This window comes from Crotalus tigris, unplaced genomic scaffold, assembly GCF_016545835.1.
Source record: "Crotalus tigris isolate CLP2741 ecotype Arizona unplaced genomic scaffold, ASM1654583v1 scf7180000019173.45859301935:6455823, whole genome shotgun sequence".
Lineage (NCBI taxonomy): Eukaryota > Metazoa > Chordata > Lepidosauria > Squamata > Viperidae > Crotalus > Crotalus tigris.
The window spans coordinates 6,054-31,046 of record NW_024097414.1 but is presented as its reverse complement, the minus strand read 5'-3'; the positions used below and the strand labels follow the sequence as shown (position 1 = coordinate 31,046).

The 24,993-nt window shown below is 45.2% G+C and overlaps 1 protein-coding gene across 1 annotated transcript; it reads left to right on the top strand.

Annotated features, from left to right (window-relative positions):
- Positions 1–825: 825 nt before the first annotated feature.
- On the top strand, positions 826–24,723 carry CCNF (cyclin F). Its single transcript, XM_039360844.1, has 17 exons — positions 826–932; positions 4,109–4,263; positions 5,030–5,136; positions 6,045–6,112; positions 6,822–7,015; positions 8,055–8,108; positions 9,028–9,132; positions 9,253–9,330; positions 10,841–10,992; positions 11,870–12,034; positions 13,448–13,571; positions 15,126–15,306; positions 16,394–16,481; positions 17,648–17,747; positions 18,506–18,630; positions 20,638–20,807; positions 22,566–24,723. The coding sequence occupies exons 1-17, from the start codon at positions 920–922 to the stop codon at positions 23,003–23,005; spliced, it is 2,319 nt and encodes a 772-aa protein (XP_039216778.1). The 5' UTR covers positions 826–919; the 3' UTR covers positions 23,006–24,723.
- The last annotated feature ends 270 nt before the right edge of the window (positions 24,724–24,993 follow it).

The following is a 24,993-nucleotide window of genomic DNA, read 5'->3' as shown; positions in this document are numbered from 1 at the left end:
CAGAGGGGAATTTCCCTCCACCCCTTCCGGGTAGAGAATTCTGGGCATTGAAATCCAGACATCCCAAAGTGGCCAAGTTTGGTTTTTTTTCCCCTCCCTCCTCTTTCTTGTTTAGATTGTATCGCTCTTGCTTATGAGCTGTTCTTTGGTTTTGCATGGTTTGTTTGACTTTTGCAATCTTTTTTTTTTTTTTTGGCCAACTTTTATTTTAAAATTTATATGCCGCGGGTTACAATCGACTTTGGGTTTTAATATTACGTGATAACCTTAATACAACATTATATATCGTAATAGAATTTAATATGTCATGGCTTTTAAAAAAAAAAAATAAAGAAGCCCGACTAAAGCATCAGGTGCGAATCCTCCTCCATCCCGCGGCACGGCATCGGGATCGGGAAACCCATCTTCCGTTTCCTTAAATCCAATCCACAATCCTGAACCAGCACCGGCTAGCCCGAGCAGCTTCTGCGCCTGCGCGGCAACGCTGCGCTGCACGCGCGGGATTCGAATCCACCCCGCAAGTTGACGGGTTCCCCCTCCTTTCCCCCCCCCAGGCCAGGTAGCCTCCTTTCCCCGCTGGCCCCGCCCTCGCCCCGCCCCCCGTCCAATCCCCGCTCTTGCTAGGTTTGAAAAAGAGGGCGCGAGGTGGCTGGCTTTAAAAGCGGAAAGAGGCGTGGCCCTAACTCGGTCCGGCCGCTCCAGGCGATTGGCTAGTTCGCTCGCCTCCAGGGGCGGGGCTTCGGGTTTAGAGCGGCAGGCCGCCAGAGTCACGGGGAGGAGCCTTCGTCAGGCCCCGCCCCTCCTCCCCCCCCCACCCCGGCCGGCTCGGCGCTCACTACGAACTAGCTGCTTGGCGCCGCGGCGGCCGTTCTGCGAGTGCTGCCCGGGGAGGCGAGAGTCCACCGGCCGGCTGGCAAGAATGAAAGCGGGCGGTGAGTGTCCAGTGGACTCTTTGCAAAGCCTGCGAGGGGCCGTAGGGCTGGGGAGGGGGCTGGGGGTCTTCAGGGAAGCCCCGGGGGGGCTTGCACGGTTGGGCTGTCCTACACGGGAGTGACTCATCCCCACGACCGTTCATCCCCGGGACAGGCTGCTCAGTCCCTCTTGCCACCCAGCCGGAGTTGCTTTGCAGGTTGAAGCGGTGCTGCAACCCGGGGCACGTCGGAAGGGAGGGGTGGGAGCTGCTGGACCAGGAGTACGTGCAAAGCCCCGCGGTGGGTGCGTGGGATGCAAGGCACCCGCCGTTTTTCCCCCTTCCCCAAATGGGCGCACCGGCTGCCTCTCCTCTCTTCCGTGCAATCGTCGGAAAACCTAATCCGGGCGGCAGGTAACGTGTGAACGCAGCCCGAAGCTAGATCGGCAACCCGGGTGGGAGAAATGGAGTCGGGGGGGGCGCTTCCCCCCCCCCGTGCCGCAACCCCCGTGGCTCCCCAGCCGTCAACCAGCCAAATCCGTCCGGTGCAGCGGCGCCATCGGATGTCTTGGTAAAACTTGGGTTAAAGTTGCACTTCTTGTGGCTTGTTGGAGCGTCTTCAAACATGGATAGTTTTTTTTTGTTACTGTAGACCCTCGTTGCTGGAGCTGAAGTGGTTTAATTCCTCCCTTTTTTAAATATATATATATACACTAATTTTTTAAAAACCTCAACGGGAGGAGGACCCTGGTTTTTTTGGGCGGGTCGATTTAAAAAGTAAGTGGAGCCTATAGAGGATCAGAGCTGGCCTGTCTGCCGAAGGGATTGGCTTAAGACTTCTTGCATGGTCTCCATAAGACCATAATACAAGATTTCTCCTTTACAATAGGAATGCCTTTGGGGTATTTCCACCCCATCCTGTACCAAAGAGGACAGGTAGCTCATAAATCGACCCAGAACAAAATTTGGTATGGAGAAAAAAGGTTTAAATCTTTGAAAGGAGTGTAATTATTTGCTTTTTAAGCAGAGTTAAAGTCAATGTCTTTTTTTTTTTTTTAATGTATGGTAAAACCAGAACTCGCTGATTAGAGGCATCAAAGAAATACAATTTTGTATATTTTAAACAGCTTCCATTTTTTTGTATAAAAAAAAAAAGTAAACTGCTGGCTTCAAAGATGTTTCACGAGGCTTCACTCAACCGAATTTTGCTGTTTTATCTCCCTTTTATAAAGGGAAATGAAATTTGGGAGGAAAGAATAAATAGCAGCAGTTTTTTTTTTTTTTTTGCTTTGACTTCCCTAAAGAGGTTTGAATCTAAACACTTTTTCTCAGGATGAGTTATTCTAATACAATTTGAATACAGGAACCACTGCAAGCAAGAGAATATTTCTTCAGAGTCATATGATTTTTTTCTTTTCCCGTGCACATAAAATTTATGTATACACTATAGTCTACTAAAGTGTGCAATGATATTATGGCTTGGGAAAAAACAACAACGCACGGGCCTTAATTAAAATACTTTATTGCTTTAAAATATTAATTTACTATTACTAAATATAGGTGGTCCTCGACTTATGAGTACAATCGATCCCAACATTTCTGCTGCTAAGGGAGACGGTTGTTAAGTGGATTTTGCCCCATTTTGCAAACTTCCTTGACTCGATTGCTGAGTGAATCACCGCAGTTGATAAGTTAGTAACCCGATCGTTTAATGAATCCGGCTTCCCCATTGACTTTGCTTGTCAGGAGGTCACAAAAGGGGATCACGTGACCCCGGGACGCTGTGACCCTCATAAATATGAGTCAGCTGCCAAGTGGCTGGATTTTGGTCACGTGACCGTGAGAATGCTGCAAAGGTCATAAGTCATTATTTCAGTGCTGTTGTAACTTTGAACGCTCACTAAATGAACTATTAAGCTGTGGTGGCGCAGTGGTTAGAAGGCGGTATTGCAGGCTAAATCTGTCAACTGCCAGCAGTTCGATCCAGACCAGCTCAAGGTTGACTCAGCCTTCCATCCTTCCGAGGTCGGTAAAATGAGGACCCAGATTGTTGGGGGCAACAGGCTGACTCTGTAAACCAGGGGTCTCCAAGCTTGGCAAGTTTTGGACTTCAACTCCCAGAATTCTCTAGCCAGCCATGCTGGGGAATTCTGGGAGTTGAAGTCCAAAGGTTGCCAAGCTTGGAGACCCCTGCTATAAACCACTTAGAAAGCACTGTGAAGCAATGTATAAGTCAGCCCAACCCAAATTACAGGGTTTTTTGTGGGGAAAACAGGAGGCAGGAGGAACGTTACGTATGTTTGCTCAACTTGAGCTATTCGCACAAATAATAAAGGCAGGATAAAATTGCCAATTTTGCCCATTTTAAAGTCAGCTGAAATTTGGCAATCCTCCTTTAGCAATGATTTGCTATTGCACAATCTGGGGCGATCCCATAATTGGCAAAAAAAAAAAAAAAGTCGCTTTTCGGCAACAGCTTAGGGGTATTATGAAATCACCGTGTCTTTTGCAAACTTCCTGGAGTCTCGTCCTACCTTGTTAAAATTCCAGGACAGATCATTTTACAAAGAGTGGGTCAGGTTTGCTGGCTGGATAGCTTCTAGCATAAGAGATCCAGTTGATCCGTCTGATCGTCGACACGGGCAGGTAAAGAATTTGAACAGGTAGGCCACATTCTCTGTTTATAAATGCCGATGTGTGTTCTTGCTTTATTTCCATCAGTCAATGAAATGGGTCTAATTCAAACCTGTGCGTCTTCGCTCAGAAGAAAAGTCACGCGAAATTTGGCAGAGCTTTCTTTGAGATAAATAGGCACTGCATTTTTTATGCCAGTAGTAAATCCATTGTGGGAATTGGCATAGTAGTTTTTAGAAGAAACTCGAGAGCTGGCGGTGTCATTCAGCTTGGGAGTTCTAGTGCTTCCACATCAGTTCCTGTAGGAGAGGAGCAGGCAGAGCTGTGGGCGGAGTTAAGCAAGTCATTAGCCAAGAATCATTACGTAGCCACAAACATTCCAAATTCAACTCCTCAATTCCGTTGACCCTTATCCTGGCACCAATTTTAATATTAAACTTCAGTTGACTGGATTCTTGTTTTCAGACTTGAGCAATAAATCTTCTGAACTGCACTTTAATGGATGGTTCTGATTCTTTGTGCCTGATGGCTCCTCATATTTTTCTCTTACCATCTTTGTTGCAGTCACCCACTGCCGATGCTCTCGGTGTTTCCCGGTCCCTTCTAAGAGAAGGGTGAAGAAGAGACCCCGAATCCTGACCTTGCTGTGTCTTCCAGAAGACATCCTCTTCCATGTTCTCAAAGGGCTTCCTATAGAAGACATCCTTTCCCTCCGAGCTGTAAGTCGAAAACTTTTCATTTTATTTTGCATTTTCCACGTACGCGTTCTTACTGTAGAGGTAGTTCTACATCACAATCACATCTGAGTCCCAAATTGTTGCCTGTTTGCATCGCGGACTGTTGCCACGATACAAACAGCACAATCCAGTGATGGCGAACCTTTTAGAGACTGAGTGCCCAAACTGCAACCCAAAACCCACTTATGCATCGTCGGGTGCCGGGTGAGTGTGGCCCATTGGAAGGGTGTGGCCCATTGGGTGGGCGTGGCTATGTGGCCCATTGGAAGGGTGTGGCCCATTGGGTGGGCGTGGCTGTGTGGCCCATTGGGTGGGCGTGGCCCATTGGAAGGGTGTGGCCCATTGGGTGGGCATGGCTGCAGTGGTAACGGCAGACTGGGTGGGACTAAAAAGTTCAATCAATCAATTCCAACTTGGCAAGATCTTTTTTTTTCCCGCGAGAAGTTGAAATTGACTGATTGAACCTTTCTTTTTTTTTTTTTTTTTTTTTTGCACATGGCGGAGGCAGAAAGCGAAAAGGTTTTATAAAACCCAGCTGAAGGCCTAGCACTGGGGCTATGGCGCATGTGCCCACAGAGAGCACTCTGAGTGCCGCCTCTGGCACCCGTGCCATAGGTTCGCCACCACGGGCATAATCTGTCCTTCCAGTCTTGTACAATTGCTTCCCAGGATATTCCACCTGGCTGAACATTCATTGCCTTTATTTGAGGATTCTTTGGCTATTACGGTCTGCTTCGCTCTCTTCCAGGTGCATTCTCATCTTAAGTATCTTATAGATAACCACACCTGCATTTGGGCCTGTGCAAGCTTTCAAGAAGAGTGGCCTTCCCCGAGAAACTTGAAAATCTTCGAAAGGTAACTTTTTAGAACTTGGGAAATCCATCAGCTGCCTCGCACTACGCAAGAACAGTTGCTAAGTGACCGATTGTTAAAGCGAGGATTACCTGTATGTATTTATGCCTAAATATTATCACTGGTACTGTCCATGGAGCTTTACTCCTGGGGAGGAAAGCTATGGCAAATCTAGACAGCATATTAAAAAGCAGAGACATCACCCTGCCAACAAAAGTGCGTATAGTCAAGGCCACGGTTTTCCCAGTTGCAACGTATGGCTGTGAAAGTTGGACCATAAGAAAGGCTGAGCGCCAAAGAATGGAGGCCTTTGAACTCTGGTGTTGGAGAAGACTCCTGCAAGTCCCCTGGACTGCAAGGCGATCCAACCGGTCAGTCCTAGAGGAGATTCACCCCGACTGCTCTTTAGAAGGCCAGATCCCGAAGCTGGAACTCAAATACTTTGGCCACCTAATGAGAAGGAAGGACTCACTGGAGAAGGGCCTGATGCTGGGAAAGATGGAGGGCAACAGAAGAAGGGGACGACAGAGAATGAGGTGGCTGGATGGAGTCCCTGAAGCAGTAGGCATGAGCTCAAATGGACCCCAGAAGATGGTAGAGGACAGAAAGGCCTGGAGGAACATTGTCCATGGGGTCGCGATGGGTCAGACACGACTTCGCAACTAACAACAACATTATCACTGGACAGAACAATGTGTTTTAGTGCAAACAAAAGTCTTTGATCTTTCAAATGCTCCCCATCTCTCAGGTGGTGTTGGTTGGCCTACCAAATGCATTAGTTAGGATAGTTGAGGGGAGAATAATCCCCAGCACAAATGCGCAGATTTGGTCTGCAGCTCCCTGTATTTTACTGAGCTCTGAATTCCTTCAGAATAAAGTCTGCTTTGCTTTTGTTTTGTTTTTTCCTGCAGGGCTGCAGAAAAGGGTAACTTTGAAGCTGCTGTGAAACTTGGAATAGCCTACCTCTACAATGAAGGCCGTAAGTATGTGCACCCCACTTTGGAGACAGTTGTTCTGGACTGCCAGGTTGAGCCATGCCCAACGTTGCTTGCCGCAGGACCTTGATTGTCTCAAATAAGTTGATTCGTAGCTGAGTTTTATGTACAAGTCTGAAAAAGAAGCCTTTAGTTAAATCAGTGCCCCTCCCTCCCTCCCTCTCTCCTTTCTCTTTTCTTGCATCCTCTCCTTTCCGCTTCTTTCTCTTTCCTACCCTCCCTTCTCTCCTTTCCTTCCTCTTCCTTCTCTCTTCTTCCTTCCTTCCTTCCTTCCTCCTTTCTCAATTTCTTTCCTTCCTCCCTTTCCTCCTTCCTTCCATCTATCCTCCTTTCCTCTTCTTTCTTTCTTTCTTTCTTTCTTTCTTTCTTTCTTTCTTTCTTTCTTTCTTTCTTTCTTTCTTTCTTTCTTTCTTTCTTTCTTTCTTTCCACTTTCCCGAAGGCCAACCAAGTCAGGGCCATCCAAATCTCTGGCAGAAGGCATGCTTCCAAGGCCCCACCAGTGACCCTGTTTCACCTACTGGGGTGGGCAGAAAACACCGGGAACAGAGGGCCCCGCTTTATGGATCTCTTGCGCCTTACCTTGCAGCAGAGCCACAATTATGGAACTTAACGGTCCACAAGCTGGTAACTGAAATTTCATCCTGCATCCAGGTTGATCACCTCCCCCTCTTTTTTTTTTTTTTTTTTGATAGCATCTGTTTCCGATGAAGGTCGTGCGGAAGTGAACGGGCTGAAGGCATCCCACTTTTTCAGCCTGACTGAGTGCTTAAATGTCTCTGCGGTGCCTTTTGTCTGGCTGTTCATACGTCCCCCCTGGTCTCTGGGCGGGAGCTGTTGCAAAGCCGTGGTGTACGAGAGCCTCCGGAGAGAGTGTCAGCAGCGAAAAGTAAGCTGCTTTTGTTCTGGGTCTTTCAGACTTCGATTCGCCCTTCTTGCAGAACGTGTTTTTGCCAAGAACGGGCACAATAATCTGGACTCAAGGAAGGCAACATCAGTATGATCAAGGCAGCAGTACTACACCAGCCACACAGTGCAAATACTGACAATCTTTAAGTTTCTAGTCCTTATTTATTTCAGAATATAGACTGATAAATTTTCACTAGGTCAAGCATATATTCTAAAGCTAATAAAAGCGTAATCTAAATCAGTACCAGGTGCAAACAACAAGATCCATGCATAAAGAGGGGGTCAAGCTATTCTCCAAAGCACCTGAAGGCAGGACAAGAAGCAACGGATGGAAACTAATCAAAGAAAGAAGCAACCTAGAACTAAGGAGAAATTTCCTGACAGTTAGAACAATTAACCAGTGGAACCACCTGCCTCCAGAAGTGGTGAATGCTCCAACACTGGAGGTTTTTAAGAAGAGACTGGACAGCCATTTGTCTGAAATGGTATAGGGTTTTCTGTCTGAGTAGGGGGTTGGACTAGATGACCTCCAAGGTCCCTGCCAACTTTATTATATGAGTTCAATTAGCTACTTTCTTGCTCAAGCCTATATATGGAAATATTCTCTAGACTCACAGTTTGTAAGGTTCAATGGCATTCAAGGGGAGTCAGATTTGTGCCCATGTAGGAATTCTCCACTTGACTCCTGCCCTTGACTCAGCCAGTCTCTCTGCAACAATCAAGGTTTTTTAAATTTTTCAGGCCCCTGAGCTTGTTACGTGTTTTCCCCAAAATCTATCTTCTTAAAAAGTTCTCCAGAGCTTCTGGACAGTGGCAATATTGTTTTGAACTAGAATGGGTTGGCTCAGCCCAATAAACATCTTTACTTGATTGTCAACAGGTTAATTTGCAGTAATAATGAAAAAGAATCTTTCTTTGCAAGCTCAAAAAAAAAAGACAGTTCTGAAAATGTTGATTTCTAGCTTCTCTTTATGCTAAATATGTCTTCCACACACCATCTGACTTTGATCTTTCTGTAGACTCAGCGAGGATCGATTCTATACTGTTTGGCAAAAGTTCTGAATCTCTTCGAGGTAAGGACCACTTCAATATGTTCCTGTATGTATAGCCTGTCATTATCTTCTCTAGTGTGCAAACACGTGTTGGAAGTATCTTTTGAGTTTTGATGCTCTAAATGACAGTAACAAAATAAGTTGCCTCTTGAAAGCAACCACAATTGGGCAGCAACTTGATCATTGTGTGAAGCAGTTGCTAAGTAGAAAATCACGTGAATGTGACAGCTTTTGTTTTTCCTACTCTCCTGACCTTTGAAATACTTACTCTAGCGGCTGGGGATAATTAACAAGAGAGTTGATCTCCGTATTTACATTTATTGGAGAGGAAGGAATTACAGGAAAGTAAGCAGGCACACAATGAGGAATACACATCCACAGGAATGTGCTGGCATCAGCAGCTGTGAACATGCTATGCAAAAGTCCCAGGGTATTTCCTTTTGTGTGCCTGCTTACTCTCTTGTAATCCCTTCCTCTCCAAACTCTACACTCTGCTAGGTAAGGCGGGAGGGGGGGGAATAACACCTCAAGCACAGAACAACACATTTTGACTAATGGTAATCTCATGATGAGGGAAGATCAACTGCGAGCATTGATAATGAGGTGGTTTTTTGAGCGCCATCACAGCCCATATTCCTGTTCCCAAGATCCCCATAGATGACATTGTTTAATCAAAGGGTCAGAGTGTATCAACCCCCCCCCCAGGTTGATCCATTCAGGCAGATTATGGCTGTTTTATGATGGTGAGCTGCCGTGTGTTTTTATTTTGTGTGTTTAATGGTCCCATATGTGAATTTGGCAGCTATATATACCTTGAAACTTAAAACAAAAGCCAGGACTGCTGACAAAGTTGCACCCAGGGCCCATACAAAAAGGACTGCATTGTGATGTGATCCCAGAACAAAGCCATGTCCCCCACGTTCCCCCTTTCTGTTATTAGGACGAAGAGAAGCGGAAAGAAGCTCTGGAGATGTTTGAAGAGTCCTCAAAGCAAGGCTGCTTGCACAGCTCTTACCTCCTGTGGGAAAATAACCAGAAAGCTGCTGTGAGTTCAAAAGTCTTCTTCGGCGTAAGAGGCTGCAACGCCATGGGTCTTTTGGGAAGAGGTAGCTCTCCTTAGACCCCTGTGAGAAGGAGGTGTGATGACTTCCTTTCTTTCTTACAGATGTCAGATCCTGGTAGATACCTTCAGAGCCTCAGACAACTTAGGGACTATGCAGCCAAGGGCTCTTGGGAAGCTCAGGTATGGTCATCGCTTCCTGGATCTGAAGTTTTTTTATTTTGTAAAGATACGTGAGCATGACTTCAGTGGATGAAGAGAATAGATGCTGCCTGTGACACAATCAGACAAAAGAGGCAGGAGGCCCCCCCCCAAAAAAAAAGTTAACAGGCAGAGGAAGAAATTTAAGAAGGACCTGCCCTAAGTGATCAGATGGTTAAAAGCGGTGGCTTTGAGGGATGCGGGAAAGGGATGCTGCGTAGGGACCAATCAGATAACAGAGGCAGGAGCTTTCAGTCACCTAATGCAGGAGTCCTCAACCTTGGCAACTTTAAGACTTGTGGACTTCAACTCCCAGAATTCCCCAGCCAGGCATGCTGGCTGAGGAATTCTGGGAATTAAAGTCCACAAGTCATAAAAGGGCCAAGTTGGAAGACCCCCCCTGCCCTAAAGTGTTGAGGATTCAGTCACCGAATACAAGAGCAACAGACCTATATACCCGCTTCACAGTGCTTTGGCAGCCCTCTCTAAGTGGTTTACAGAGTCAGCCCGTTGCCCCCAACAATCTGGATCCTCATTTTACTGACCTTGGAAGGATGGAAGGCTGAGTCAACCTTGAGCTGGTCAGGATCGAACTCCAGGTTGTGTGGGTAGTGAGTTAGCCTGCAATACAGCATTCTAGCCATTGCGCCACCAGGATTCTTTTTAAGAGCAACTAATATGGATATTCCTTGAAATCTTAGCATCTCTAGGGAAAAAGTCCCTCTTACTAGCTAAACAATGAGTTTTTTTTTCTTTCTTGCCCATCAAAGCTGAGCTTTGTTATTGTTGTTTAGTTGCTAGGTTGTGCCCGAATTTTCACATCAGCCTGGATCATAGCATGCCAGGCCCTCCTGTCCTCCACTGTCTCCTGGAGTTTGCCCAAATTCATGCTCATTGCATCAATGACTCTGTCTAACCATCTCTGCCATCCTCTCCTTTTGCCTTCAATCTTTCCCAACGTCAGGGTCTTCTCCAATGAGTTCTCATTAGGTGGCCAAAGCATTTGTGTCAATGTTGCTAACATCAGATGTTTTGTATTGACAATAGATGGAAATGTAGCCATCTTTTTGCCTTTTGCTTTTAGAGTTAGATGATGCTGGGAGGGAGGGGGATGTGAATGAGAGTCTAGCTAGACATAACAACACTAAACTTAGCACGAGAATCAAGGTTATTGAGCCCAGAGCTGATAAAGAATTGGCGGGCTGGAGAACTGGAGAGGAAGCTCATGCTTCAAGGTAGTTGGAGAAGGGAATTATGCTTTGATACTATATGCCCAGGGGAGGGGAATTCAGTTTTTGGCTTCGATTATGTAGTGCCGATATTATGCTACTCGAATAAAAGATTATTTAGGTAAACAATGCCTTGAAGTTCTTTTGAAGAGTTTCATCTATCGGAACCATGAAGCTTCGGCTTCAACCTCTGTCCTTCAGGGTTGAGTTCCTTCAAGCTGAGTTCCGTTGTCTTGACTTGAGTTGCTTTCTACCTTGTGCAGATCGCCCTCTCCAAAGCCTGCGGGAACGGAAGCCAACTGGGGCCAGAAAGCAAGATATCCCCGGAGACCCTCTCCCAGTTTTTCCAGGCTTCTCTTCCTCTGAGCAAGCAAAGCATCTTCACTGTCCAAAAGGGTATGAATGAGACAATGAGGTAAAGACATCTATTCTCTGCTGTTTTTATTACTTAATTATTAAGTGTATATGCCTCCCATCTCACCCTGGAGTGACTCTGGGCAACTTAATTAGCTGGATCCACAGGAATAAAACTACTTTACAAAACGGAGGGGTTTCCCCCCCACACACTTTTGGAATTTTAATCTCTAGTTGGTGGGGCAGGAAAACGCTATTTATTAAGAGCTTGTTAGGTTTCAGGTTGCTTCTGAAAAAGTGTGAAGCTCAGATTTTAAAAGGTTGAGATGTGACAAAATCTAGCGACCTCACCCGGTTTCTGCCAGCTTTTAAAAACATTCGGCTAAATACGGGGCGGGCGTCCTACTTAGGGTAAAAACTGGGTTCCCTAGCATCCTTAAACAGCGCGTTGTCAGTCATCGTGCTAAAAACTTGGACTCTCTCACTAGACCAATGCTAGCTGTGGAATTCTGGGAGTTGAAGTCCACATGCCTTAAAATTGTCAAGGTTGAGAAACACTGCACTAGATGGTGAAAATGCTTCAAGTATCAGTCTGGATATGCTAAACCCAATTTCTTTAGGCAAATGATTTTGGTTTTTATGACACAATAAAAGTTAATGTGGCTTTTTAAAAAATCATTGGGCGCGAGGTGCCCTACAGGGAATCCTTGATTTACAACCGTTCGTTTAGCAACCAACAATGGTGTATTTCTTGAAGGTATCAATTCATTAATTTTAGTTTCTTCAGTCATCCTTTTTTTTTCTTTTCTTTTTTTTCATTCTGTTTTTTTTTTTTTTAAGGGAAATTGACTGACAAAAGAAACACAACGGGATAACTGCTTCCCAGCCGATAGCAAAGATGAATGTCTTAACGGCTTTGCTCTCCTTCCTTATTTTAGATACATCTTGGTGGATTGGCTGGTGGAAGTCGCCACCATGAAAGATTTTTCCAGTCTTTGCCTTCACATGACCATCGGCTGTGTGGATCGGTACTTGAAACTAAGACCCGTGCCCCGGGCTCAGCTGCAGCTTTTAGGAATTGCGTGCATGGTCATTTGTACCCGGTAAGTCAGTGATGGCGAATCTTTTACAGACCGAGTGCCCAAACTGCAACCCAAAACCCACTTATGCATCGTCGGGTGCTGGATGGGCGTGGCCCATTAGCTGGGCGTGGCTGCGGTGGTAACGGCAGACTGGGTGGGACTAAAAAGTTCAATCAATCAATCCCAACTTTGCAAGATCTTTTTCTTTCCTGCGAGAAGTTGAAATTGACTGATTGATTGAACCTTTTTTTTGCACACGGCAGCGGAGGCCTAAAGCGAAAAGGTTTTATAAAACCCAGCTGAAGGCCTAGGACTGGGGCAACGGCACGCGTGCCCACAAAGAGGGCTCTTGAGTGCTGCCTCTGGCACCCGTGCCATAGGTTCGCCACCACTGCGGTAAGTCGTCTAGCTGTTGGCGGTGCTGATAGCGGCATGCTCTGAAAATAGTAGCAATTTTTTTTATATAAACAATTTTTATTATTTTTCCATTTTACACCAACAGAAGCTTAAGAACCAGCGTGGAGATATGGTGGTCAATTACAAGAAGAGACCAATAACATTATATGTATACAATTCACACAATATTTCTTAAAACTTCCCTCTCTATCTATGTAGAATATTATAATCAATTAAATTCAAATAAATTCATTCATTAATATATCTAAGTATAAATTTCCTTAGTCAATAAAAACTTTCAACCGCTCAATATCAGTATAATAATCAAATTAGTACAATCCTATAGCCAATTCATTCATTAATATATCGCTATATATAAATTAAATGCTTAGATCAAAACCAACGCGCTCTATCTATTTAAATTATTGAAATCTCATTAGAACGTTTCTAACACAGATTTTCATTAAGTATATTGCCAGATATAAATTTCATTAGTCAATAATCTTTTACGAAAGCTTATCTATCCCAAAGATCCTGTTTTAAACTTTATTAATTTTTCCAAATATTTGAATTTAAGCTAACTTAATTATTTAACTATTTCAGGGTCCCCAAATTTCTCTTATTTAAACATATTAGCTCCAAAGCTAAATTCCTACAGTAGTAGTAATTTTTGTTTAATGAGGATTGCAATGTTTTTCTGAATGCTATGGCAGTAGAACCCATGCATTTTAGAATAGAATAGAGCTGGAAGGGACCTTGGAGATCTTCTAGTCCAGCCCCCTGCTCAAGCAGGAGAACCTATACCATTTCAGACAAGTGCTCAGGGCTCTGTCAGGCGACATGCTTCCGAATTCGCTTTTGCTGAAATTCGTTTTGAGTTACTCCACTTTTGCCCTTAGAAATCAGATGAAGCATTAGTGACTTTGCTGCTTACGGGTGGGTGTTTTTTTTTCCCCCCCCAGTGAGAATTGGGTCAGTGAGGCCTCCATTACTTCTCCCGCGGTTGGTCTTTGACGCACACTGCTTTTTTGGTTTCAGCTTTGTGAGTAAAGAGATTCTGACGATTCGCGAAGCGGTTTGGTTGACCGACAACACGTACAAGTACGAAGATCTGGTGAGGATGATGGGGGAGATCATTTCTGCCCTGGAAGGCAGGATAAAGGTAAAGTTGTGCGGAGGTGACGAACGTGGCTTCGGGCATCAGCTGCTGGATGGAGACGGCTGGGCCTAGTTTGTTCTGGTCCAGCAAAACCAGTTTCGTTGCTCTTGAGACTCTTGCATCTCAGATGGACCTGTTCTGGGGAACCAGGTCTTCTTGTATGTCAGTATTTTCTTTCCCCTTCCCTGGCATTGTAGAGCAAATCAATATTTTGTGTATGCTCTCTTACGATCCCCTGCTGGGGAACCGTACTGACTTTTCTCTCACAGACTTTTGTGGGAATTTTTCTGGTTAGCCAGAATTTTAATCTTGCTGACATCCAGCTTACCTGTTATCCTGTAGCTGTTTCCTATATTTTACAGGTTCCAGCTACAGGTATAGGACTTAGGACAGTTTTTGAAAAATCGGGAATAGTCAGTTGATGCCTGTCTTCCTCCCTCCCTTCCTTTCTTCCTTCCCTCCCTCCCTCCCTCTCTCCCTCCCTCCTTCCTTCCTTCCTTCCTTCCTTCTTGCAATAGCAAAACAGGCCTTCCTGCCTGCCCCTTCTTCCTTCCTTCCCTCCCTCCTTCCCTCCCTCCTTCCCTCCCTCCCTCCTTCCTTCCTTCCTTCCTTCCTTCCCCTTCCTTCCTTCCTTCCTTCCTTCTTCTTGCAATAGCAAAACAGGCCTTCCTGTCCTTCTCTTCCTTCTTCCCTTCCTTCCTTCCTTTCCTTCCTTCCTTCCTTCCTTCTTGCAATAGCAAAACAGGCCTTCCTGCCTGCCCCCTTTCTTCCTTCCCTCCCTCCCCTTCCTCCTCCTTCCTTCCTTCCTTCCTTCCTTCTTGCAATAGCAAAACAGGCCTTCCTGCCTGCCCCTTCTTCCTTCCCTCCCTCCCTCCTCCTTCCTTCCTTCCTTCCTTCCTTCCTTCTTGCAATAGCAAAACAGGCCTTCCTGCCTGCCCCTTCTTCCTTCCCTCCCTTCCTTCCTTCCTTCCTTCCTTCCTTCTTCCTTTCCTTCCTTCCTTCCTTCTTGCAATAGCAAAAAGGCCTTCCTGCCTGCCCCTTCTTCCTCCCTCTCCTCCTTCCTTCCTTCCTTCCTTCCTTCCTTCCTTCCTTCCCTTCCTTCCTTCCTGCCTTCCTTCCTTCCTTCCTTCTTGCAATAGCAAAAAAGGCCTTCCTGCCTGCCCTTCTTCCTCCCTTCCTTCCTTCCCTCCCTCCCTCCCTCCTCCCTACCTCCTTCCTTCCTTCCCACCCTCCCTCCCTCCCTCGAATTTATAAAACCAAGTAGCCCAGAAAAAAACCACAAAGACTTTTCACTCTGGGGTTTCTGGAACTGGCGTTACGTCTTTTGACTTTCGCAGGCTTTGAAACCTCGTGCAGAGCAGCGGGTTAGAAATGTTAAGAAGCCGGAAGGGACCGGAAGTCTTTAAACCCAATATTTAAAACATTCAAAATGAATTCCTATAACAGCCACGCCTCAGAAGATGCCTTCTGGAGGCTTTCTGCTCTGACATCTTGCCCAGCTTATGAACATGGGTGACTTAGCACTTCCTGTTTTCCCTTTTTTAAAAAAAAAAAAAGATTCCTACCATTATTGATTATAAAGAAGTCCTGCTGAACGTCGTCCCGCTGGAGAGAAGGACTGCCTCCCTGTACAGCTTCATCTGTGAACTCTCCCTCCTGAACACGGGCCTTTGCATCTATTCTCCTGCCCGCTTGTCCGCAGCAGCTCTGCTACTAGCCAAAGTCCTGCACAGACAAGGTAAGTCTGGTCTGAGCAACGGCCCAGCTGTTCTTTGTTTACCATGATCGGTTGACTCCGTCGCAGTTGGGAAGCTTGGCTTAATGGAATGGTATGGAGAATGACCTTGGTAGATGGGGGGGAAGATCTGTACAGGTGCTCCTCGATTTACGACTGGTTGTTTAGCATCCATTCATAGTTGCAACGGCACTGAAAAGTGACTTGCGGCCGTTTTTTCACAACTACGACCGTTGCGGCTTCCCGGTGGCCACGTGGTCGAAATTCATAAGTTTGGCCATATAGATTTTAAGCCAGAATGGTGTCTATTAGGCATAATAGGAGGGAACTACGAGAAAGATGGTACATACTTAATTTGACATGTATTAACTGCAGTAAGAATAGTATTTGCCCAGCATTGGAAAAATGAAAACTGACCAACGGAAGAAGAACTAATTAAGAAAAGTTTAGACTGTGCAGAAATGGACAGATTGGCATGAAAGAGAAAAGAGATAGAAGACTCAGTGCACTTTAGAACATGGGGCAATTTTTACAGAGTCAGCAATCTGGGTCCTCATTTTACTGACCTCGGACGGATGGAAGGTCTGAGTCAACCTTGAGCTGGTCAGGATCAAACTCCTCGCTGCGGGCAGAGTCAGCCTGTATTCTAACACTGCACCACCACGGCTTAGATAGCAATAGCACTTAGACTTATATACCACTTCACAGCGCTTCACAGCCCTCTCTAAGCGGTTTGCAGAGCCGGCATATTTGTCCCCAACAATCTGGGTCCTCATTTTACCCACCTCAGAAGGATGGCAGGTTGAGTTAACCTTGAGCCAGACGGGATCAAACTGCTGGCAGTCAGCAGAAGTAGCCTGCAGTACTGCATTCTAACCACTGCGCCACCACGGCTCAAGGTCGTAAAATGGGGCACGACTCACTTAACAACTGTCTGGCTTAGCAACAGAAATTTTGGGACTTAATTGTGGGGGACAGGTCGAGGACTACCTGGATTCCCGAGTCAAGATAAAGTGAAGCTAAGCTGTGCAGAAGGGTTAAAAAAAGCAGCAGCACTGATCTTTGTTTTTCTCCTTTCTGCTGTCTCCAGCTCGCCCGTGGACTAGCCAGCTAATGGAAAATACAGGATTTTCTCTTGAAGAGCTGGTTCCCTGTGTGCTGAGCCTCCACCAGAAGTGGTAAAACCTTTGGCCAGGGAGGGGATTTCACAAACTGGAACTTCAGGAATGGGTGGGTTTCTCTGCCCGTTGGAAAATAACCGTGGCTGCTTTCTAAATCAGGCAAGAGCTGATCCCGATAAAGGATTTGTAGCTCAGGGTTGAAATGAGGGATCCTTAGTGCTCTCTGAGCTGGGTGGTTTTCTTGCAGACATTTCATGACCCAACTAGGTAACATCATCCGGGTTAGAAGGAAAGGGGTGGTGGAGAAGGGGGAGAAGTGTGAGGTTCCTGGTGCTCTCTGAGCTTGGTTGTATTCATGCAGACATTTAATAATAATAACAACAACAACAACAAAGTTGAAAGGGACCTTGGAGATCTTCTGGTCTAACCCCCTGTTCAGGCAGGAAACCCTACACCATTTCAGTCTCTTCTTAAAAACCTCCAGTGTTGGAGCATTCCCAACTTCTGGAGGCAGGTTGTTCCACTGGTTAATTGTTCTAACTATCAGGAAGTTTCTCCTTAGTTCTAGGTTGCTTCTCTCCTTGATTAGTTTCCACCCGTTGCTTCTTGTCCTGCCTTCAGGCGCTTTGGAGATTAGCTTGACTCCCTCTTCTTTGGGGCAGCCCCTGAGATATTGGAACACTGCTATCATGTCCCCCCTAGTCCTTCTCTTCATTAAACTAGACATACCCAATTCCAGCAGCCGTTACTTATATGCTTTAGCCTCTAGTCCCCTAACCATCTTTGTTTCATGACCCAACTAAGTAACATCATCAGTGCTAGAAGGGAATTGCGTTTACTCTCATTTTATATAGTAGTGGCTTGCTCTGTCAGTTAACGGGAGACCAGGGGAAGCCACAAGTATATAAAATGAGAGAAAACTCCATTCCCTTCTAGCAGTGATGTTGTTACCAAGTAAGGGTCATGAAACGTCTGCAAGAAAACAACCAGACTTGGAGACCACCAAGGAGATCTCAAGAGCTGATCCCAGCATGGGTTCCTCCTACTGGTAGAATCCCAAAGGGGACTGTATCAGGTAGAAATGAGAGCCAGGTTATCTGGGAACAGTGGAGGTTGCAGCCAAACATACCTGGAGATCCCAAGCCAGAGAAAGATAAGATATTCTGATACCCAGGGCTGTTTTAGACGTTCATGGAGATAGTTCTCGATTTTTCTCTTCCCAGCTTCCATGAAGATGTGCCCAAAGATTATAGACAGGTGTCCCTGACTGCTGTGAAGCAACGATTTGAGGATAAGCGCTACGAAGAAATTGGAAAGGAAGAGGTAGGCTAACTAGAGAATTCTGGGAGAGGGGAATTACAGATAGACCTCCCTTACTGACTGCCTTGTTTAGCAACCATTCAAAGTTACAACAGTGCTTAAAAACACCTTTGCAATGGATCCTCGCATTGACCACCATCGCAGGGTCCTATGGTCAAGGCAGCACCACTTGTGTATTTCACAGTCGGCTTCTAACAAGCAGAACCAATGGAGAAGTCAGCGGTGAAATTGCAAGCCATAGCGATGGGATGTTATAATAATAATAATAAAGTTGGAAGGGACGTTGGAGGTCATCTGGTTAGCGAATGCTAGCGATTTGCTTAACAACCACATTGGGAGTGAGGTGTAAGTCCGTCAGAGCGACAGGATAAGCCAGAGTTGCCAATCACAGTTGTGATCACTAAGCAAGGACTACCTGTATCTGGTAACTGTAAGAGAAGAGCCGGCAGAGCTGGGGGTGGAGTTAAGTGTGTCATCAGCTTAGTCACAATAGGTCCAACTCCTCCTGAATTCCGTTGACCCTTATCCAGTGCCATTGTAGTGTTGAACTTTAGTTACTAGATTCTTGTCTGTAAGCTTGAGCAATAAATCTGAACTGCAACTTAATGTGTGGTCCTGATTCTTCGCACCTGACTGTAACTAAGCAGTTGAAGAAGCAAGAAGTGTTTCTTTGGGTGGAAGGTAGAAAAAAAGGAACCAGTATTTGGCAGCAAAGGGCAGTTTGGATGCCGCATCCCACCTCAGTTAACCTGTTGCTCTAGGTGACGAGCTACAGCCAGCTCTGCTCCCTGTTAGGAGTGAAACAGGAAGACCCGGAGCCTGGATCTTCGTACGTGAATGCAGTGGAGACCTTCCTCACTTCCCCTTCTGGAAAACGTTCTAAAAGGCAAGTTCAGTCCTTGGGTTCCGATCGAATTGGCAGGAGGTGGGCCCTGCATGGACAGTGGAATTAGGGTCTCCAGCTCTGAACAGGAACAGCTGCTTTGGGCCAAGTGGGTGGACCTGTGAGGTCTCCAGGAGAAGAAAAGTTGGACTGTAGGAAAAAAACACAAGTTCTATTGCTTAAAAAAAAAATACAGAATGGCTTGAAGACAGCAGAAGACAAATGGGTTGAACATTCATTGACATCTTCAGGCTTTTCGTAGAAGGAAGAAAGTAGCGTTTGCAACATTTCTTGACTTTGCAGACCCAAGACCAGTAGAACCTTGATTTCCATCTCTGGGTAATAAGTGGGTTCTAGGTTCTGCTTCTAGGTTTCTCCTTGGGCTTTCGTTTCGTTTTGCTCTCACAAGCGTTTTTGCTGCAATTCAAGATTGCTCACCTTCTTTGGGGAAAACCTAATCCGTGTGGCCAATGGGGAGACATACTGTTGGGAAATGTCTAGATGACCTAATGGTTTCCCTTTCCCGGAGTCTATAGTGATTGTTAGCAGTTTCCCAAAGCTTACAGTGCAGAGATTCTTTCCAAGTCTCTCCGATTCCTGGATTTCAGTTTCAGATCTGGCTGAGTTGGCTCCAGCTGCTTTCCTCTCTACAAGCTGGTCCCGCTAATGAAATCATCTTCAATTCTATCGCAGGACAACCCCCCCCCAGAAAAGCTTTGTACGTGAACAGACAGCTATTCATTCATCCCAGTCTCCCTTTTCAGTAATTGTGCTACGGCTTATGATGGGGAAAAGCACGGGCAGTTCTTTCCAGCTCAGGCTGATTAAGATATTTGCCGATCAATTGTATTTTTATAGTGTTTTATTCTTATTAATTAATAAGTATAATACAGTTGGAAGGGACCTTGGAGGTCATCGAGTCCAACCCCCTGCTCAGGCAGGAAACCCTAAACCATATCAGACAAATGGCCGTCCAATCTCTTCTTAAAAACTTCCAGTGTTGGAGCATTCACCGCTTCTAGAGGCAGATTGTTCCACTGGTTAATTGTTCTGTCAGGAAGTTTCTCCTTAGTTCTAGGTAGCTTCTCTCCTTGATTAATTTCCATCCATTGCTTCTTGTCCTGCCTTCAGGCGCCTTGGAAAATAGCTTGACTCCCTCTTCTTTGTGGCAGCCCCTGAGATACTGGAATGCTGCTATCATGTCCCCCTCATCCTTCTCTTCATTAAACTAGACATCCCCAATTCCAGCAGCCGTTCCTTATATGTTTTAGCCTCCAGTCCCCTGATCATTTTTGTTGCTCTTCTCTGTACTCTTTCTAGAGTCTCAACATCTTTTTTACATCGTGGTGACCAAAACTGGATGCCGTATTCCAAGTGTGGCCTTACCAAGGCCTTGTAGAGTGGTATTAATACTTCACGTGATCTTGATTCTATCCCTCTGTTAATGCAGCCTAGCACTGTGTTGGCCTTTTTGGCAGCTGCAGCACACTGCTGTCTCATATTTAAGTAATTGTCCACTAGGACTGCGAAGTATAGACTTGAACTTGTTCTCCTGAAGTGGGATTAGTACCTACAGCCCCTAGATTGTAAGAAAATCAGGGTATTTTCCAGGTCATGGGCTGGGATGGACATTAAAAAAATCAAGACGGAGCTGCAGTCACGACACAGCTGGCTCATATTTAAGTAATTGTCCACTAGGACTGCGAAGTATAGACTTGAACTCGTTCTCCTCGAGTGGGATTAGTACCTACAGCCCCTAGATTGTAAGAAAATCAGGGTATTTTCCAGGTCACAGGCTGGGATGGACATTTAAAAAAAAAAAATCAAGACGGAGCTGCAGTCATGCTATGCAAGCCCCACCTCCTTTGTGCATGCGTTTGCGCGATCTGATTGCGGTGGCCATCTTGATTTTTCTCCCTAAGAGCACACGAGCCTTGACTGCCCTTGAACTCTGGAGGTTTAGGACCTTCTCATTCTGGACGGTTATTCATGGCAGTGTTCCTTCCACAGGAGAAGGGAAGACAGCATCCAGGAGGACCGGGGGAGCTTTGTCACCACCCCCACGGCTGAATTGTCCACTCAGGAAGAAAGTCTTCTGGATAATTTTCTAGACTGGAGCTTGGATGCTTGCTCGGGATATGAAGGAGATCAAGAAAGTGAAGGCGAGAAGGAGGGAGACGGTAAGGCCCCTGTTTCTCTCCTCTGTTGTTATTTCCACTGTGAAAATGCAAGTTTCAGGACTTCCATTGTTCTTGTTATTCTGTGCCCGGATCTTAAGTTTCCTTATGCAGATTGGATACAGCCCATGCCAAAGGCGCTTTTCCACGAGGCAACTGGACTTCCTTTTTTTCCTTTGAAGACATTTTAATAATAATAATAATAATAATAGTAAAGTTGGAAGGGACCTTGGAGGTCATCTAGTACAACCCCCTGCTCAGGCAGGAAACCCTACACCATTTTGGACAAATGGCTGTCCAGTCTCTTCCAGTGTTGGAGCATTCACCGCTTCTGGAGGCAGGTTGTTCCACTGATTAATTGTTCCAACTGTCAGGAAGTTTCTCCTTAGTTCTAGGTTGCTTCTCTCTTTGATTGGTTTCCATCCGTTGCTTCTTATCCTGCCTTCAGCCGCTTTGGAGAATACCTTGACTCCCTCTTCTTTGGGGCAGCCCCTGAGATATTGGAAGACTGCTATCATGTCCCCCCTAGTCCTTCTCTTCATTAAACTAGACATATCCAATTTCAGCAGCCTTTCCTTATATACTTTAGCCTCCAGTCCCCTAGAGAGTCCTTGAGGCCACTTGGAGGTTTATCTGTGTCCTCAGGGTATCCATTCCCAGCCATCTAGTCAGAACTGGAGAAGCTGTTTCTTCTTTTGTTTCTCATCCAAGAAGCTTCTTCAGTTCTGACTAGAATCCTAGATGGTGGGGAATGGACACCTGAAGGCACAGATTAACCTCCAAGTGGCCTCAAGGACTCTTTAAAAGCATGCAAATGACCAGTTGTCTGCAAAGAGTATAAATCCTTTCATTCCCCACCATCCAGTCAGAGCTGAAGAAGCTTCTTGGATGAGAAGCGAAACATCTTCAAAGAACAAGAAAGTCCAATTACCTCATGGAAAAGCGTCTTTGGGATAACTATGACCTGGATGACTGAGAATCTCCACAGACACTTGGATGTCAGGAGACTCTGGATTAAGAACAGTTCAGTTTTTAACTCCTTTAAATGTTTAATTCAAATTTGTGCTTAAGTCAGAATTCGTACTTATAAACCTGCTGCCTATTGCAGAATCGAGCTGTACGATGTGGAACATAAACCAAGATTTACTTGGTAACCTTATCTGGCACACAAGCAAACCCAGGATCGATTTAACAACCATTCCTTTAGCCACCATCAGAAATTATAACGGCATTGAAAAAAGTGACAACTAGACAACTAGTCCATGCGCTTACTATCATTGCAGACCAGTGCTGTTGTAACTTCAAATGGTCACTAAGCAAATGCTTGTACTGTAAATTGAGGACTACCTGTAACCTAAAAGGGAAGCAAACCTTTGCTGAATTTGATCGTTAATTCAGTTTAGGGAAATCCACTTGGCTAGTTCTAGAGCACAAAAGCAAATTGCCCTGGCTTAATTTTGATTTTCTTAGCATGGGTTGGACTGGAGCAGGAGAAGCGGCAGAACCTGGGGGTGGAGTCAAAGGAGGGACCAGCCTAGAATCTCTATGTGGTCACAAGCAAACTAAGTCCAAATCTCCTTGAATGCCATTGACCCTTATCTTACTTCAGTCAGGGGCTAACCGTTAGTTGAGAAGATTCCTTTGCATAGGCATGGATAGCAGTAAATCAGTTTCATTGGACCTTCACATGTAGACCTGGTTTCTGTGTCTGACATTGACCATCTTATTTTAAGAGTTTTCTTCTATTTCCCCGCTGTATAGTTACAGCTCCTATTGGAATTCCGGAGGGAAATCTACCACACCAGGACCTCAGAAAGCCTTGCTGTTGCCAAGAATCCAGCGATGACGAGAGCCTTCCCAAAGGAGGATGTCAGTACATCGTGAAGGATTATGACCATCCCAACGAGGAGAGCGAGTTTCCCATCATCCGAGCCTCTCCTGGGGAAGTCAGCTCAGGCTATGCCTCAGTCAACAGCACCAGCCCTCCTACTGCTACCGATGGCAGCTTCAGCACGTTACTCAAAGCCAGTTTGGGGCAACCACTGAGGCTGGTGAAGGATAAAATCCTACAGCTGCCTTCGCGCTCAGAGTCATGTTTACATTCTGCCAATGGCCGCTCTAGCAGGAGACAAGCCAAGAGGAAGAACGTAACGGCATACATTGAAGAAGAGAAGAACCACTTGAGTTTCTTGAGCCTTTGAAGGCTTGGAAGGCAGAAGTTGTTGAAGCTTGAACCTTAGAAGCTGTTTCTCAGAACGTCAGAATCCTTCAAAGCAGGAGCAAAAATGGGGGGTTGTTGTACCAAGTATCTTGGATGTTGTGGATCATCACTCTCTATGCTTCCCAGGGTAGTTCCTGGTTCCCCTCACACAACTGTCAGCTTTTCTTGAGGTTGCCACCCTCACTACATCCCACCCTGGTAGCCAAATCAAAGGTGAAGGTGCTAAGACGTGCAACACAGAGGTCCTAGCTTACGACATGGAAGACCTACCTCTCCTCCAGGACCAAATCATAGTCTTCCCAGGAGATATTGGGTTGGCCTGTGTGCTAGATAAGGTTACCAAGTAAATTTTGGTTCACGTTCCATGTCGGACAGCTTCACCCCGATCTTTTTAGCAATTCGGAAGCAATCCTTGAATTTTTCTCTCTTTCTCTTGCTATTAGAACAACTTATCCATGAAATGAAGGAGACCAGATTAGGGACACACACATACAAAATGGATCCTTGGCCACCTTCTGAAATATAAACATCTCATTGATGGATGCTCTCTGCAGATGTTAATCAAAGTGGGCTGGCTATTGTAGTCATCTTGAGAGGGTATGGAGCAATGTTTTCTTGGTAGCTTGGACTGTCTGGTGTTATTTGGAGAAGGGATACTACCTCATTTAAATGCTTGTTACCCTCAAATTGCTTTTTGTAAGGTGACCCCTTTCCAAGTTGCTGAGCTACACCCTTGAGGGCACCAGGTTAGGGAAGGATGGTCTAGCACAGCATTCCTCAACCTCAGCAATTTTAAGACATGTGGATTTCAACTCCCAGAACTCCCCAGCCAGCAAATAATTCTGGGAGTTGCAGTCCATGCATCTTAAAATTGCTGAGGTTGAGAAATACTGCTCTGTAACGGGATCCTGCCAGTCATTGGTGAATAGGACACCACCGTTTACCAATTATTGTCTATGTATTTGACAGTGTTTCCTGCCTTTCTGTTCAAAATAACAGATATCGCTTATGGACTAGTGTCATAAAGTTATTTAGCAAATGCATCCTGTCCCCATTTTTGCATACTATTCCTTAACCTTCTTTCCCATGTGTTCCTTTGTCATCGTGTTCTTTCTTTCTTCGCTCGCTTCCTTACTTTCTCTGATTTTACCTGTTCCTTTCCTCCTAAGAATTCAAGGCAGTTGTATCCACTGGCCCCACAACTGTGTTGACAGCCCTGGGATGTGGAGCAAGGCTTTGTGACCCAAATTTATTTGTTTATTCGTGTCAGGAGCATCACAATTAAAATAAGGCATACAAAAAACATTAAAATACAAGATTAAAACATGTCCAAGTTAAACAGATCTTGCCCAGAAACTAGCAACGTTAAATGCGTTATTTTCGCTGTCATGAAGTCCTCAAGTGTACAGTAGGAACACAATCTTTGCGACTGAGCCTGGTGATGGAAATGACACCCATGTTGATCAATTTAATAGGGTAGAAATTTTGAAAAACCCTAAAAAATAATAGGTCCGTTCTATGGAAGAGCCCATAGGGTGTCAGATATGCAATATGGCTTGAATGATCTTGAAAACTAATCACTTTTTCATTGAAAAAAACCAACCACTTTTTTCCCATTTTTATGTGACCAGGAGACACCAAAATAATGGTTTTTGTTATTTGCTGTATTGTCCACTTGGGGCCGGGGGGGGGGGGGGAAGTGTTTTTTCAAAGAATTATACCTCCATGAACTGTCTACCAAGATTTAAAAAAGGCTTGTGTTGAAGACTGCATGAATTTGAGGAATATTGGACCTGCTCAAAGAGGTGATTTTTTAAAAAAAGATTAATGTTAATGAAAGTTCATGTTGGCTAGTGATTTTTTTTTTATATAAAAACGAACTTTATATACAAACTCCTGAGTCTTTTATGATGCATCACCTTGAAGTGTTTCAACATCTTAGCAGGGTGGATGAATTATAATCACAAA

Excerpts from the sequence above, each read along its gene's own strand:
- CCNF (XM_039360844.1), top strand. Across the intron at positions 5,137-6,044 it reads AACTTGAAAATCTTCGAAAG|GGCTGCAGAAAAGGGTAACT; the intron begins GTAACTTTTTAG and ends TTTTTCCTGCAG. Across the intron at positions 6,113-6,821 it reads CTACCTCTACAATGAAGGCC|CATCTGTTTCCGATGAAGGT; the intron begins GTAAGTATGTGC and ends TTTTTTTGATAG.